Source organism: Salmo trutta, chromosome 34 (assembly GCF_901001165.1).
Source record: "Salmo trutta chromosome 34, fSalTru1.1, whole genome shotgun sequence".
NCBI lineage: Eukaryota > Metazoa > Chordata > Actinopteri > Salmoniformes > Salmonidae > Salmo > Salmo trutta.
This window is the reverse complement of record NC_042990.1, coordinates 5,304,234-5,320,515: the sequence shown is the minus strand read 5'-3', so window position 1 is coordinate 5,320,515 and position 16,282 is coordinate 5,304,234. Positions and strand designations below refer to the sequence as shown.

Here is a 16,282-nt window from a genome sequence, read left to right as displayed (position 1 = left end):
GTGTTTTAAGTGTGGATTTCAGGCTACCTTTTTATTCACCTGCTGCTTTCTTCTGTCCAGGCCTACCCCACCAGCTCTCTGGTCAAAGCCAGACCCTTGTTGCATGTGATTTGTGGCCCAGGTAACAATTGAGGAGATGGCCTGGTCTGTGCCAGACATCTCAAATTCTTTGCGTGCCTCATCCTTCTCATCCAATATGTTTCAGAAAATCATTCATGCAGTAGAGATTAGAGAATTGGTTCATGTTATAATGAACCAATTATTCTTAAAGGCATGTATTGCTTTTAGGATCAATGCTGTGTTGTGCTTTTTCTGTAATAGTGACTGTCAAATAGGCAAATAGCCTATTAGTATATATGACTAAATAACATACCTACAGTCTGTGGTTCTGAGTGTATACAGACTGTGCTTTGTGTGTGACTACAGGGCTATGTACCCACCATTCTGGACCCAAAGAGGCCAAATAAACCATTGTTCCAGGGCCTGACCATCCACTGTGAGAAAATGGACATCCCTTTCCTGACTGAGATGCTTGAAGTAGTAGTGAGCCTGTGTTAATCTCACAGCAGTCTATTTGGTTGTTAGGTGTGTGTCCTGACTCCTGGGCTACCTCACATGAGTTTATATGTGAGTGCCAGTGTTGTTGAATGCAAGGTTGTTGATGTATTAATCTTGGAGTGTGTGCATATGTGATGCTGTGCGGGTTGTGTTAATGCTGACAGTGACAGAGATGCTCCTCTTAGGCAATGGTGATTGACGAGGCTTACAACCTGGTGATGGACGCCATCTTTGGCTTCAGCTTCAAGGGTGCAGTGCGGGACCATTTTGGCTCCATCCTGGACGTGCTGAAGAAGACCACTGTACCCATAGTTAGTATCGACATCCCCTCAGGTGGGTGGGTACCTAAATCACATCAAACTAAAATTGAGAGAACAGATATTGGTGTTTTTTTACTCTTAAGCTAGTTGAGTAAAAATATCCAGTCTATACTAAACTCAGCAAAAAAAGAAACGTCCTCACTGTCAACTGCATTTATTTTCAGCAAACTTAACATGTGTAAATATTTGTATGAACAACAAGATTCGACAACAGACAAACTGAACAAGTTCCACAGACATGTGACTAACAGAAATGGAATAATGTGTCCATGAACAAAGGGGGGGTCAAAATCAAAAGTAACAGTCAGTATCTGGTGTGGCCGCCAGCTGCATTAAGTACTGCAATGCATCTCCTCCTCATGGACTGCACCAGATTTGCCAGCTCTTGCAGTGAGATGTTACCCCACTCTTCCACCAAGGCAAATGCAAGTTCCCGGACATTTCTGGGGGGAATGGCCCTAGCCCTAACCCTCCGATCCAACAGGTCCCAGATGTGCTCAATGGGATTGAGATCCGGGCTCTTCGCTGGCCATGGCAGAACACTGACATTCCTGTCTTGCAGGAAATCACGCACGGAACGAGCAGTATGGCTGGTGGCATTGTCATGCTGGGGGGCCATGTCAGGATGAGCCTGCAGGAAGGGTACCACATGAGGGAGGAGGATGTCTTCCATCTAATGTACAGCATTGAGATTGCCTGCAATGACAACAAGCTCAGTCCGATGATGCTGTGACACACCGCCCCAGACCATGACGGACCCTCCACCTCCAAATCGATCCAGCTCCAGAGTACAGGCCTCGGTGTAACGCTCATTCCTTCAACGATAAACGCGAATCCAACCATCACCCCTGGTGAGACAAATACCGCGATTTGTCAGTGAAGAGCACTTTTTGCAAGTCCTGTCTGGTCCAGCAATGGTGGGTTTGTGCCCATGGGTGACGTTGTTGCTGGTTATGTCTGGTGAGGACCTGCCTTACAACAGGCCTACAAGCCCTCAGTCCAGCCTCTCTCAGCCTTTTGCGGACAGTCTGAGCACTGATGGAGGGATTGTGCGTTCCTGGTGTAACTCGGGCAGTTGTTGTTGCCATCCTGTACCTGTCCCGCAGGTGTGATGTTCGGATGTACCGATCCTGTGCAGGTGTTGTTACACATCGTCTGCCACTGCGAGGACGATCAGCTGTCTGTCCTGTCTCCCTGTAGCGCTGTCATAGGCGTCTCACAGTACGGACATTGCAATTTATTGCCCTGGCCACATCTGCAGTCCTCATGCCTCCTTGCAGCATGCCTAAGGCACGTTCACGCAGATGAGCAGGGACCCTGGGCATCTTTCTTTTGGTGTTTTTCAGAGTCAGTAGAAAGGCCTCTTTAGTGTCCTAAGTTTTCATAACTGACCTTAATTGCCTACCGTCTGTAAGCTGTTAGTGTCTTAACAACCGTTCCACTGGTGCATGTTCATTAATTGTTTATGGTTTATTGAACAAGCATGGGAAACAGTGTTTAAACCCTTTACAATGAAGATCTACGAATTATCATTGAAAGACAGGGCCCTGAAAAAGGGACGTCCTTGGCTTGCAATGTCAATTGCAAAAGGTACTGTCCTTGGCTTGATAAAAACAACATTTCGGGCAGTATTTTGTTGAGAAAACATAAGGAACATTAGTTGTTGAATACAGAGGTTCAATCCAGTGTGCCTTATGGCTATTAGCTGGACCAAAATGTTTCCATTTGGGATAGTGATATCCGCACATACTATATGTCTTCCTCAGGTTGGGATGAAGAGCAGAGCAGCACAGATGGTCTCCATCTCCCTGACTGCCCCTAAGAAGTCAGCAACATACTTCCGTGGACGCTACCACTATCTGCGGGGACGTTTTGTGCCTCTTGCCATGGATAAGAAGTACCAGCTCAACCTACCCCAGTACCTCAATACCCAATACCCTAGTACCAGCTGCAGTGGTGCCCAGTGATATAAAGTAGTGGGAAAAAAACACTACTCATCGTGAAAAGTAATTAAATTAACGCTCTCATTTACGCGTTTACCCTCCGCTAAACCACTGGTGCCAACTGTATAGAAAAAGCTGGGTAAGTACACTTGGTTTTGAGAGGTTATCAACATCAGTGGATCTATTATGAATTTGGTGAGATGTTTACAATGGCAAGAAAGTATGTGAACCCATTGCAATTAACAGGATTTCTGTAAAAACTGGTCATAAAATTGATCTGATCTTCATCTAAGTCACAAAAATAGACAAACATAGTCTGCTTAAACTAATAACACACAAACAATTCTATGTTTTCATGTCTTTATTGAACACACCGTGGGTGCGTTACTTTACTCACAGCGCAGGGTTGGAAAAGTCTGTGAACCCTTGGATTTAATAACTGGTTGACCCCTCCTTTGGCAGCAATAACCTCAACCAAACATTTTCTGTAGTTGTGGATCAGACCTGCACAACGGTCAGGAGGTATTTTGGACCATTCCTCTTTACAAAACTGTTTCAGTTCACCAATATTCTTGGGATGTCTGGTATGAACCGCTCTCTTGAGGTCATGCCACAGCATCTCAATCGGGTTGAGGTCAGGACTCTGCCTGGGCCACTCCAGAAGGCGTATTTTCTTCTGTTCAAGCCATTCTGTTGATTTACTACATTTACATTTACATTTACGTCATTTAGCAGACGCTCTTATCCAGAGCGACTTACAAATTGGTACATTCACCTTATGATATCCAGTGGAACAACCACTTTACAATAGTGCATCTAAATATTTTAAGGGGGGGGGGTTAGAAGGATTACTTTATGCTATCCTAGGTATTCCTTGAAGAGGTGGGGTTTCAGGTGTCTCCGGAAGGTGGTGATTGACTCCGCTGTCCTGGCGTCGTGAGGGAGCTTGTTCCACCATTGGGGTGCCAGAGCAGCGAACAGTTTTGACTGGGCTGAGCGGGAACTGTGCTTCTTCAGAGGTAGGGAGGCGAGCAGGCCAGAGGTGGATGAACGCAGTGCCCTTGTTTGGGTGTAGGGCCTGATCAGAGCCTGAAGGTACGGAGGTGCCGTTCCCCTCACAGCTCCGTAGGCAAGCACCATGGTCTTGTAGCAGATGCGAGCTTCAACTGGAAGCCAGTGGAGTGTGCGGAGGAGCGGGGTGACGTGAGAGAACTTGGGAAGGTTGAACACCAGACGGGCTGCGGCGTTCTGGATTAGTTGTAGGGGTTTGATGGCACAGGCAGCGAGCCCCGCCAACAGCGAGTTGCAGTAATCCAGACGGGAGATGACAAGTGCCTGGATTAGGACCTGCGCCGCTTCTTGTGTGAGGCAGGGTCGTACTCTGCGAATGTTAGAGCATGAACCTACAGGATCGGGTCACCGCCTTGATGTTAGCGGAGAACAACAGGGTGTTGTCCAGGGTCACGCCAAGGCTCTTAGCACTCTGGGAGGAGGACACAATGGAGTTGTCAACTGTGATGGCGAGATCATGGAACGGGCAGTCCTTCCCCGGGAGGAAGAGCAGCTCCGTCTTGCCGAGGTTCAGCTTGAGGTGGTGATCCGTCATCCACACTGATATGTCTGCCAGACATGCAGAGATGCGATTCGCCACCTGGTTATCAGAAGGGGGAAAGGAGAAGATTAATTGTGTGTCGTCTGCGTAGCAATGATAGGAGAGACCATGTGAGGATATGACAGAGCCAAGTGACTTGGTGTATAGCGAGAATAGGAGAGGGCCTAGAACTGAGCCCTGGGGGACACCAGTGGTGCGAGCACGTGGTGCGGAGACGGATTCTCGCCATGCCACCTGGTAGGAGCGACCTGTCAGGTAGGACGCAATCCAAGAGTGAGCCGTGCCGGAGATGCCCAATTTGGAGAGGGTGGCGAGGAGGATCTGATGGTTCACAGTATCAAAGGCAGAAGATAGGTCTAGAAGGATGAGAGCAGAGGAGAGAGAGTTAGCTTTAGCAGTGCGGAGAGCCTCCGTGACACAGAGAAGAGCAGTCTCAGTTGAATGATCAGTCTTGAAACCTGACTGATTTGGATCAAGAAGGTAATTCTGAGAGAGATAGCAAGAGAGCTGGCCAAGGATGGCAGTTTTGGAGTTTTGGAGAGGAAAGAAAGAAGGGATACTGGTCTGTAGTTGTTGACATCGGAGGGATCGAGTGTACTACTGTGTTTTCGGTTGTTGTCCTGTTGCATCACCCAACTTCTGTTGCGCTTCAATTGGCGGACAGATAGCCTTACATTCTCCTGTAAAATGTCTTGATAAACTTGGGAATTCATTTTTCCACCGATGACAGCAAGCTGTCCAGGCCCTGAGGCAGCAAAGCAGCCCCAAACCATGATGCTCCCTCCACCATACTTTACAGTTGGGATGAGGTTTTGATGTTGGTGTGCTGTACCTTTTTTTCTCCACAGTGGGTGTTCCTCCCAAACAACTTAACTGTAGTTTCATCTGTCCATGTAATATTTTGCCAGTAGTGCTGTGGAACATCCAGGTGCTCTTTTGCGAACTTCAGACGTGCAGCAATGTTTTTTTTGGACAGCAGTGGCTTCTTCCGTGGTGTCCTCCCATGAACACCATTCTTGTTTAGTGTTTTACGTATCGTAGACTCGTCAACAGAGATGTTAGCATGTTCCAGAGATTTCTGTAAATCTTTAGCTGATACTCTAGGATTCTTCTTAACCTCACTGAGCATTCTGCCCTGTGCTCATGCAGTTATCATTGCAGGACGGCCACTCCTAGGGAGAGTAGCAACGATGCTGAACTTTCTCCATGTAGACAATTGGTCTTACCGTGGACTGATGAACATCGAGGCTTTTAGAGATATTTTTGTAGCCCTTTCCAGCTTTCTGCAAGTCAACAATTCTTCATCTTAGGTCTTCTAAGATCTCTTTAGTTCGAGGCATGGTTCACATCAGGCAATGGTTCTTGTGAATAGCAAACTAACATTTTGTGACTTTTTTATTTGGCAGGGCAGCTCTAACCAACATCTCCAATCTCGTCTCATTGATTGGACTACAGGTTAGCTGACTCCTGACTCCAATTAGTTTTGGAGAAGTCATTAGCCTAGGGGTTCACATACATTTCCCAACCTACACTGTGATTGTTTAAATGATGTATTCAATATAGACAAAAAAAATACAATAATTTGTGTGTTATTAGTTTAAGCAGACTGTTTGTCTATTGTTGTGATTAGATGAAAATCAGATCAAATTTTATGACCAATTTATGCAGAAATCCAGGTAATTCCAAAGGGTTCACATACTTTTTCTTACCACTGTATATACTGTTTGCATGAAAGGTTAAACCTAAATTGATGGGTATTTTGCTGTAGCAGTTTGATTGAAATGTTTTGGCTTTCTTATGGACAGCTGTAATTGCACTCTGATTGTTATTTAAATAATGAAAATTAAAAGTTCAATATTAAAAATGGCCAAAATTCACTTAATTAATTTGATGATTTTATTTGTCATTATAATCACATAACATTGTACATTGTAGGCCTATGTCTTCATTAAATTTACATTTAGCAAGACCAAATGAACTGAGAAGACATCATTGTCGATCACATTATATTATAAATACCTTTTGAAGTTTAGTACATTTCATGATGATTGTGCATAATTTATAAGACATACAACAGATGGAGTGGATGGATTGATTTATGTTTTTTTTTATTGCTTTGGTGCTATTTTCACAAGCATGTGGTGAATTTTCCAAACTTAAGTACAAGACTCTAAACTGACAACACATGTAATACCCCCTATCTTATGTTCAGAACCTTTGATTGTGCATTCATTGGGATCTTTCACCCCTGAGTCATTCATGCAAAATCTAAGTTTTCTGTGAAATACTATGAAATACTAATACTTGTTTAGTCAGCAATACCTCAGATAATGCTCATTATTTTGTCATTTTAACTACCATTAAATCCATTAGCAAATAATACAAGATACAAATGTCAAAACAGTTCTTTTTAAGGTGATGAATAGAGTGAAATGGTAAATATGATTTTCCATGCAGTTTGACTATAACTTGACAATGTTTTAAATAATTTGTATCATCAGCTTACAGTGTCGCAATGAAATGCTGATCCTCCAGATATTCAACTAGTATTAAGAAGGCCAGTTTTATTGCTTCTTTAATCAGAACAGTTTTCAGCTGTGCTAACATAGTTGCAAACGGGTTTTCTAATGATCAATTAGCCTTTTAAAATGCTAAACTTGGATTTGCTAACACAACGTGCCATTGGAACACAGGAGTGATGGTTGCTGATAATGGGCCTCTGTACGCCTATGTAGATATTCCCTAAAAACATCTGCCGTTTCCAGCTACAACAGTCATTTACAACATTAACAATGTCTACACTGTATTTCTGATCAATTTGATATTTTATTGGACAAAAAAAATTGCTTTTCTTTCAAAAACAAGAAATTCTAAGTGACCCCAAACTTTTGAACGGTGGAGTATATGTAGTGACTCTTTTCGATTTTGTCCTATTGAAGCACACTGGCTGATGGAAAAATGATGATGTAGTATTTACAGCCATATCCATATATGATTTGGTTTACCTTCCACCATAAATTGATGTCAAATTGATACATTTTATATATCATTTTTCAGTGTTCAGCAGTTATCAAACTACATACGTTAACTAGGCACTACATAATTGTGGTTCAGTATTTATCCGTTTTGAGCAGTATAATTAAGTGGTAGTTAATTGTGTTGTTAACAAATGACAAGAAAATCATATCAACAGCAAAGTGAATATTGCATTTTGAAAAATGGTTACTTAGATTGAATATGTATACAAATTGAAAGAGTGATTTGGTGCAGTGAACTAGTGACTTTGAATTTGTTTGTTGTACTCAGTCAATTGGAAATGTGCTTAGAGTTTTGAAACATGATTTTTGTGATTAGAGTTGTGAAAATGTACCACATACTTGTGAAAATTGCACCCAAGCCATTGGGGGGTAAAAAACTGAAATACAGTATGTGATAACTTTATCTTGATAGCCATTCAATCAGATTAATTCTCTCACAATACCTCTTAATATAAATGTACATACACTTTAGAGACCAATCATTACATCCAAAAAAAATACCTTGATGCAGGATACACAATGATTAATTAGTTGAATTATAAACATGCTTTTGTGTGTAATGCATACAGCGGTGCAGGCATAGCTGCGGGAAGTAGGGGTGCAGCACCCCTGAAAAACCATAATAAAAAAAAAGACATTTAAAAAAAGTATATTTTTCTAACAAAAGTGGTGTGTGTTAGCTGACTGATATCCACCTCATTTTCGAACACTTTTAAAACACAGAAGCCAAATGCAGAAACTATGGATACAACTTCCTCCATGCTCATGCATTATCATAATTCATATGTGCACCACTAGAAATCCCTGCATTTAATAGTAGGTTTCTGTTAGCTGATACATAATGACAAAATACACCATATTACTGTCCTGCTAATGTGCCTGGACTTAGTAGGCTAAACTGCCTTGGTAAAAAACATAACTGATCCAAATGGTTACCCAATCAGGCAACCTAGATGCACTTATTTCAAAATGAATATGCATTCTAAATGCCAGGTTTTGAGTGGTTATTCAAATGACAGGCTGTTCACTGCCGTTTACAGCCTAGACTGGAGTTTGTACTCACTTGAGAACAATAACATTCTTCATTACATTGTGTTGTTGTAGCCTATGTTGGATACATTGCTTGTCCCTAAAAAACTGAAACAATAGGGTATCTTTTCGAGCATCGTACCTGGGAACTGGGAGGGAGCGCGCACATAATGTAAACTACCTATGCTTTATTTTAATGATACACTTTTTTCCCCCTTTGACTGGATATATGCACTGCAGTATTAAGCCTAATATTGGTCTTATGAATTATGGTCGAATATGCATTCGCTTCTAACATAGGCTCGACATGTAAAATATAGCCTGTCTGTCTTCATTGTTCTGTTGCGAAATTATGCATCTGGCCTCTCCGTTGTCACTGTGGAGTCCCAGTAAAAGCCAAAAGCTTGTTGGACACTTGTTTCAACTTATTTTCATTAGCCTACTAATAACCTATTGGAGGAGAGATGCATGCTTGCTCTTGCTTGCTGAATGTAAAATATGCTACAGCATTAACGGGCGGGGAGTTGGAAAAGAGAAGTCCATATTTTCTAAAAGTATGCCTAGGCCTATCTTAATAACACTGGGCTACATCCTGACAAAATAGGCCTACACCATATGAGTGGCCTGCTAATGTATCTTTCTGGACCTTCTACACTGAGGATAGACCCAAACTGATCCAAATGGTTGCATAATCAGGCCTACGCTGTTGACCTATGCAGTTATTTCGGCATGTGTGAGCGGTTATTTAAATGAGCCTATATCACTGCAGTTTACAGCCTAAGGACAATAATTGCATATTCACTGGATAACAATAATTAATTCCTCATTGCACTGTGTTGTTGTAGGCCAGGTATAATTATTTTCTTGGCTTAAAAATGTAGGCCTAGGACTAATCAATAATGGATCTTTGCGTGCCTGGGGACAACGGAGCGCAGCCTGCAGGAACCCACTACAGATCTGCCATATCATAATCTGTTCATTTATTTTTCTCGCACTTTGACAGGTAACTATTTAGCCTATAGTTTAATATTTAGCTAGTGAATGGCCTAATATCTTGCTAATATTTAGCTTCTTATTCCGGCTCAACATCAATAGCCTCTCTTCCAGTTGTTCCCGTGCGCAACAGGCTATATGCCGCAAGCCTCTCCGAAATAGGCCATTCCTCTTCGTGTGAAATCCCAGCGAAAGTTATAGTCTACAAAAGCTATAGACATTTATTTTGATGTTTTTTTTTTATATTAGCCCTAATAGCCTATTTGGGGAAAGAAGCAGGCTAGCTCCTGCTAATTGCTGAATGTAAAACAGGCCTACAACAGCATAGAAAATGCCTGTCCAGGAAAGTTGAGGGAAAGTGCATTGGTGTGATCACTTTAGGCAAATGGAAATCACTTGCAAACCACTTGAGCAAAAAGGCAATGACATGCAGTACAATATGTGCAGGCTAAATAGCATTTGTTGTTGAATTGCTACATTGAAATACAAGTTACTACATCATTTTTCACTAGGCCTACATGTACATTGAAGTAGCCTATTATTTGTAGTTGACAATAAACACACCCTGAAAGCACTGAATGGTCACTGAACCAGAAGCCTATCTGTGAGTTAGAGACCTCATGAATGGTCTTGTGTTACCACCTTATTAATAGGCAGCCTGCAGTAGGATGCTTTGATCAGTTGATTGACAGGTGTAGGACTGTAGAACGATCAACTTTCCTCTAGGATGGAAGCTCACCAATGTTTTATAGTTATGTAGCCAATAGTTTATCATTGTAGTCAACATTAGAGTTATTGGCTTGGTGGATGGCCCAGGCCTTAGTTAACTCTACCACAACAGAACCAGCCTACTAGAAGGTCTAGCTAACATTAGCGAACGTGAATTAAATAAAATAAAATTATACTTATACACTTACTTAAAACTGTTTACTTGACTTTTATACTCTATAAATTGACTCTGGAAAGTTTGCCACCAGCACGCTGCAGTAGGGATATAAAGTGGAAGTCGAATCCATCACATACATTGTTTGGCTGTGCCCATTGCAAATATCACTCCGATACTTGAATTTTGTAGGCTACTATGTGCTGTACTGCATTTACATTGTTTATGCTTTGAGGTTACTTATCCTTTTACTTGCTGATAACATTTTTTTCATGATATAGCTGTTTTATTCTGCCACTTGCACTCCTGCACAGTTATCTTTACTCTCCGAGGCTATAGCTAAATATTCTGCATTCCTGGAAAGAAAGGAGAAAGAGAAGTGGTTAGAATATTGTCTGCTTATTATCTAAAAACCTGAGCGATTTCATCCCATAGACATAGATAGAGGACTTTAGTGCCCAAAAGCCCATTTTAGCATGGGCAGAGCCATTAAGAGCATTCACCCTTTTGACGTGGTGGGACTTCCTATGGGTTAAAGAAGGATCACGTAATTCCATCAGGAGGATTAATTATACTTGTGAGCAAACATTCCATAACTGCAGGTGCCTTGGCTTTATACCTGTTCAAACAACCCACTCCAGGTGGCAGTATGCACCCTTTCAGGTTCTTTATCAACTCATAGAAGCATTAGAAGAAGAAGAAGAAGATTGACTACTTCAAAATGGAAATGGCTCAAATGGCACCGCCCATGCTCTGGCAGATGCCATAGTGGGACAGATACAATGTTGCTTCCTCTAACTATCTCTATGTTTCATCCTAACCTTAATCATTCTTCCCTCCATTCATCCTTTATTCGTCTATCTATCCATCTATAACCATTCTAATCACTGTCATTACTTAAAGAATTTCAATAAATCAAATACATGTTATTGGTTGCGTACATATATTTTGCAGATGTTATCGCAGATGCAGCGAAATGCTTATGTTTCTAGCTCCAACAGTGCAGTAATACAAAACGATACAAAATAATACACAACAATAATATCCCCAAAAAAGGATATTACAGTAAAAATACTGTAATGTATATGATGGTGTGTATACATTATGGACAGTATATGAATAGAACAGGTGTGGACAGCAGTAGTTACAGTGTATATAGGATGAGCCTACATAAACAGTATGAAACATTATTAAAGTGACAAGTAATAAATTCAACTACACAGCATATCTCCTACTATTCCTACGTCTATTCGTTCATAACCTCTTTATCAATCCACTTAGCTCTCTAACCTCTCTCTCCATCCAACAACTCCTCTAACCTTCATTCAACACGCCATCCTTTTTCCCATCCATCCATCCATAATAACTTCATTGATCCTTCCATGAAGCAACCATCCATCCAACTTAAGTAAACAGACGTATTGCTTTAATGTAGCAAAGCGAAGCAAGCAGTGTCAGCTGAGCTAACATTCAATCAAAGACTGAACATCATTTATTTTAATGGCAGCTTATTCAGTTTGGCCATTCAGCAAACATCATCGCTTGTAACTGCAGCGCTTTTGCCAACCAGCCCCCCTGCCTCCACCTGCTTTTGTTCTGTTCTTCTAGAACCCTACCTATAGCTTGGTTTTGATCATTTAAATTCACTGAGAACTTTTCCCAAGTTGGTAGCCCCCCACGGAGCACAGCCTGAACACCAAGGCCATATCCATTATCATACACATTTTTATGTTCAATGAAATGTGATGTCAATGGAATACATGAGTTTCCTCCTGACACAACTATATTTCACTCCTTTACCTTCTATTCAGCTTTAAGCAATTTAAACATTTTACACAACTACAAAACATGGTTCTAGACTGCTGAAGCAAGCAAACAAATGTTGTACCTTCTTTGGCTTTTCTAGAGGGGCAAATGTGACGATTGAGGGACAGAGGGATGGGAACAGTGAGAAAATGGGAGTGGCAAAGAAGACGAAGATAGAGACAAAGACTGAGTACAGGAAGAGAATATTGAACAAGGAAGAACACAGGAATTGCACTACTCAGCACTATGGAAGAGAGGAGAGAACACAAATGAACAGGTACAGAACAGACAAGAAAAGGACAGTGAGATTATGTAGAGGGAGACCGTAATAGAGGACCTAAAACAAAAGGATACAGCTGCAGGAGAGGAAGTAGGGTTACAGTGTTACTTACGCGCTTTCTCGTAATGCTTCCTCTCCTGCAGCTGAGATCTTTCTGAAGCAGTATACCATCTCTATGTAGAGCCAAGCCTGTAGCCCGATGATGGACACGTACATCATCACCTCAGAGACTATGGAGGCTGTCCCTCTGGTGGCTAGATAGAGAGATGGTGAGAGAGAGGGTGGGAGTCAAAGCACTCAAAGCACCACATAGGCTCTTAGCACTTACAAAGGCCTTAAAAGCTTAAAATTGCATACAAAACATTAGTCTGTATAGTAATACTGAACCTTTAGCCACCACTGTCAGGTGCACAACCTTGCTGACATCGGTCTGGTATTCGTAGAACTCGTACGTCAGGAGCCGGTGGAAGAAGCAACGGTAGGTGCCCGAGTCATTGAAGGTGACATTGAAGAGGTAGATGGACGCATCCTGTATGTCTTGGCTCCTCTTACTGCCGTTCCAGTCCACGCGATCCTCGAAGCGCTCATCCACAACGTGCTGGCCCTCCTCATCGTAATTATATATCTAATGACACAATGATATCTGGGTCGTTCACCTGGCACTGAAAATCTCTCCGGTTTCACTTCCTAGATCGACACCCGTATCTGGCAACATCCAAGATAATAGACTCAAAAGGATACAACTGTGTTTTGAGAGAGGTTCTTTGAGTAGGAAAGTATATCGGCTGTCTCAGTTGCCCTTGTGATCTCTGAGATCTAAAATGTCTTCCAGATTAATTCCATTTGAACCGCACTCAAAACTCTGCCATATAATGTAGTTGGGCATTGTGGTGTGTGCATGTGTGCGTGCATACCTTTGTGTTGTGCCTTGTGGTTGTGTGCTCAGGGATGGGCTCTGGGCCATGTGGCGTAAGACAGCATTGTCTAGAGGACTACTGCTGGCATACTCTAAACAGACTGTGGACTACAGTGGCAGCATGTTTTATGTGGGCACCAGAGCAAACAAAACCCCAACCCTAATCCTACAATCTACTGCAGTTTGTAGGAATTTGGAATACTATAGCAATCATAATCAGCCTCAGATACTCACATGTGCATAATCAGCTTCCCCTTTGGCCTTGAAATACCAGTCGACTGTGGCAGAAGCCTCCACCTCGGGCCTCATCTTACAGGAGATGCAGCCCAGTTTGAACCCTTTGCCTGCAACGGCCTCAGTGTCTGAGTCCACCTCTGAACAGGCCCCATGGCACAGGGACACTGTTGTTGAGAGGAGAGATGCTATTAGTACTTAATATTTTGATATTAGAAATGGGTAGCTTCACAATTCAACAGTACACAGAAGAATATCCATATATTGAAAGATGTTGTCTATCCACAAATGGTCAACTCCACTAACAAATGGTCAACTCCACTAACAAATGGTCAACTCCACTAACAAATGGTCAACTCCACTAACAAATGGTCAACTCCACAAAGGTGGTCAACTCCACTTACCAAAGAGGGCACAAAGCAGAGACAGGAGCAGCAGCCGCACAGCAGACATGTCCTCAAGTATAATGTAGCAACGATAGTACAGATCCTAGGGCTGAGAAGCCTCAAAAGGTATCAAAAAATATCCCAACAGTCTCTTTGAACACTTGACAGTAAGATATTCCTTTGAGATGTTATCCAGAAAGACTTTGTTTGAGCAAAGTAAGAAATGGTAGGGACTGAAGTTGCTTCCTCCGAAATTACCTTGGAAATAACAAAAATAGGAGTCCCAACATCTTCAATAATATATTTGACCTGTGTTAAATTCCTTCAACCAACACTTGATATAATAATAATAAATGTCATTTGGCAGATGCTTTTATCCAAAGCAACTTAGTCATGCATGCATACATTTTACTCACGGGTGGTCCCGGGAATAGAACCCACAATCTTGGTGTTGCAGGCGCCATGCTCGTTGTGCCATGCTCGTTGTGCCATGCACTTCTCTTTAAATGGAAACAATCTTCTTATCAAAGACTATCGCATTAATGAATTGACATTGTTACATAGGCTACTGTTTTCATATGCTTTTCATGCAGGATACATGCAAGTTTTACCATTAATATTTGTTTACAATTAATGTGTTTTAGGAAAACGCTGGCGCTTGATGATTTCAATTCAATAAAGTGCAAATATAAGGCCAATAAGCCAAGGAGAGACTTTCTAGAGAACAAACAGAATACACAATACAGGCTAAGAGCGCTAATCTAATATAATATACATTAAGCCTATTTAAAAGCCTCCCTTAAAAAGATGACTGCAGCCAATATACACTTTTTTTAAACATTTAAATCTAGCAAATAAAAGTGCTTCACTTCTTTGGCTTGAATCAACAAGTTAAACATAGGTTACAATGTTTAATGCAACATTGATCTGATTACTGCTGTTACAAAAGAGCGTACACATCCCTAAACTATAACTATGACTATGGTCCGTTTTTTCTACTGTTCCAGATCTTTGTTCACACAGTGTTTACACATCTACACCCTGGCCTGGGATTGTCAGTTCCCTGAAGTCTTAATATCAAATACTCTAATCTATTATTATCTTTACAGGCTATTTATATCAACTGTAGTCTGATATTCTATTCGAATAATAGGCCTAGTTCTAAATGACATTGACACGGTTATATATGACGCTTATTTGAATAATCTGTCGACATTTTAGGCCTTTGGTTTAAATAGGCTACTGTAAAATCGCAAGCCACTGCATAGGCTAAATTAATAATTAATTGCATGCCAGAAGAAAGAAGGCCTAGGCTACATAAGCAACATACCGATTATATTTTATTTTTTAGGAACACTGTAAATGTGCTATTGCGCTATTTGGTTTAAATAATTATCATTTGCGTTGTCTCACATTTTACTGTCCTCACGTTGTCCTTTCTGAACAAAATTCCCTCCTTATGCCGATTTGTCCTTTCTCCGGGGGAAAATTTAGGCTATCTTTTCCTTCTGATGGATTATTATTATTATTATTGTTGATCCTTTTGAGTGGAAAAAATTATTCCACCCATCAAATGACCCTGGACTTGTAGGCCTAGAAGAGATGCTTCTCCCAGGATTGCATTGCGAATAATACAGACTTCTGGCTCCCTGTCTGGCGTTATTTTATTTTTTTTACCGCAGTGCATTTGGCTGCAGCATCCTCCAAACAAGACACTTGTGTGACGCTAGCCACAATAAGGAATAGCCACAATAGCGGAATGAGCTTCGCCTTCAGAATAAAGGTCCCCCATTGGAAGTGATTCAAATGGATAAAAATACTGGAATCATGCCATATTTGGACTAGATAGGCCTAATGCTAAACAAGGTCGGAATGTTGTTTTATAAATTCAACAAAAGACAATCATTAGTTAATTTGACACGAATTTATAAAGAATCTGTAGAAATCACACTGGATGTATTAGACTTTAGAATTACGTTGCTTGGTGACACCGACAGATTACAATTCTGAAGAGTTTACACAAATATTATAGTAGGGAACTTTAACTGTGTAAATCACCTCACAATACAGCGTATTGACATTCATATTGCAATGTACAGCCTTACCTATGGATCTTGGGTTCCACATTTATGAACCCTTTAAAGCATGACAAATGGTTATAGATGCTTTGTAACACCCACAGCCTACTCAGTGACACCCACAGAACACAACTGTGAAGGATTTACACAAATATTAGCGTCGTAGCTCATATTAGGGAACTTTAAAGAGCAACTGCCCCTAGAAA

General features: G+C 41.4%; 1 protein-coding gene across 4 annotated transcripts; it reads right to left on the bottom strand.

Annotated features, from left to right (window-relative positions):
• Positions 1–9,725: 9,725 nt before the first annotated feature.
• On the bottom strand, positions 9,726–15,710 carry LOC115173382 (sodium channel subunit beta-1). 4 transcript variants are annotated; one of them, XM_029731409.1, is made up of 7 exons: positions 15,412–15,710; positions 14,404–14,498; positions 14,017–14,256; positions 13,613–13,779; positions 12,850–13,087; positions 12,575–12,716; positions 9,726–10,732 (listed from the first exon to the last, which is right to left on the bottom strand). In XM_029731409.1, the coding sequence occupies exons 3-7, from the start codon at positions 14,063–14,065 to the stop codon at positions 10,663–10,665; spliced, it is 666 nt and encodes a 221-aa protein (XP_029587269.1). In that variant the 5' UTR covers positions 14,066–14,256; positions 14,404–14,498; positions 15,412–15,710; the 3' UTR covers positions 9,726–10,662. The 4 variants fall into 4 exon arrangements, with proteins under 4 accessions (XP_029587269.1, XP_029587268.1, XP_029587270.1 ...); XM_029731408.1 differs by having other exon boundaries at positions 14,415–15,710; XM_029731410.1 differs by lacking the exon at positions 14,404–14,498 and having other exon boundaries at positions 15,329–15,710.
• Between the last annotated feature and the right edge of the window lie 572 nt (positions 15,711–16,282).

Excerpts from the sequence above, each read along its gene's own strand:
- LOC115173382 (XM_029731408.1), bottom strand. The coding sequence starts at position 14,065 with ATGTCTGCTGTGCGGCTGCTGCTCCTGTCTCTGCTTTGTGCCCTCTTT. Across the intron at positions 13,780-14,016 it reads TCTGCTTTGTGCCCTCTTTG|TGTCCCTGTGCCATGGGGCC; the intron begins GTAAGTGGAGTT and ends TCTCAACAACAG. Across the intron at positions 13,088-13,612 it reads GGGAAGCTGATTATGCACAT|ATATATAATTACGATGAGGA; the intron begins GTGAGTATCTGA and ends TTGTGTCATTAG.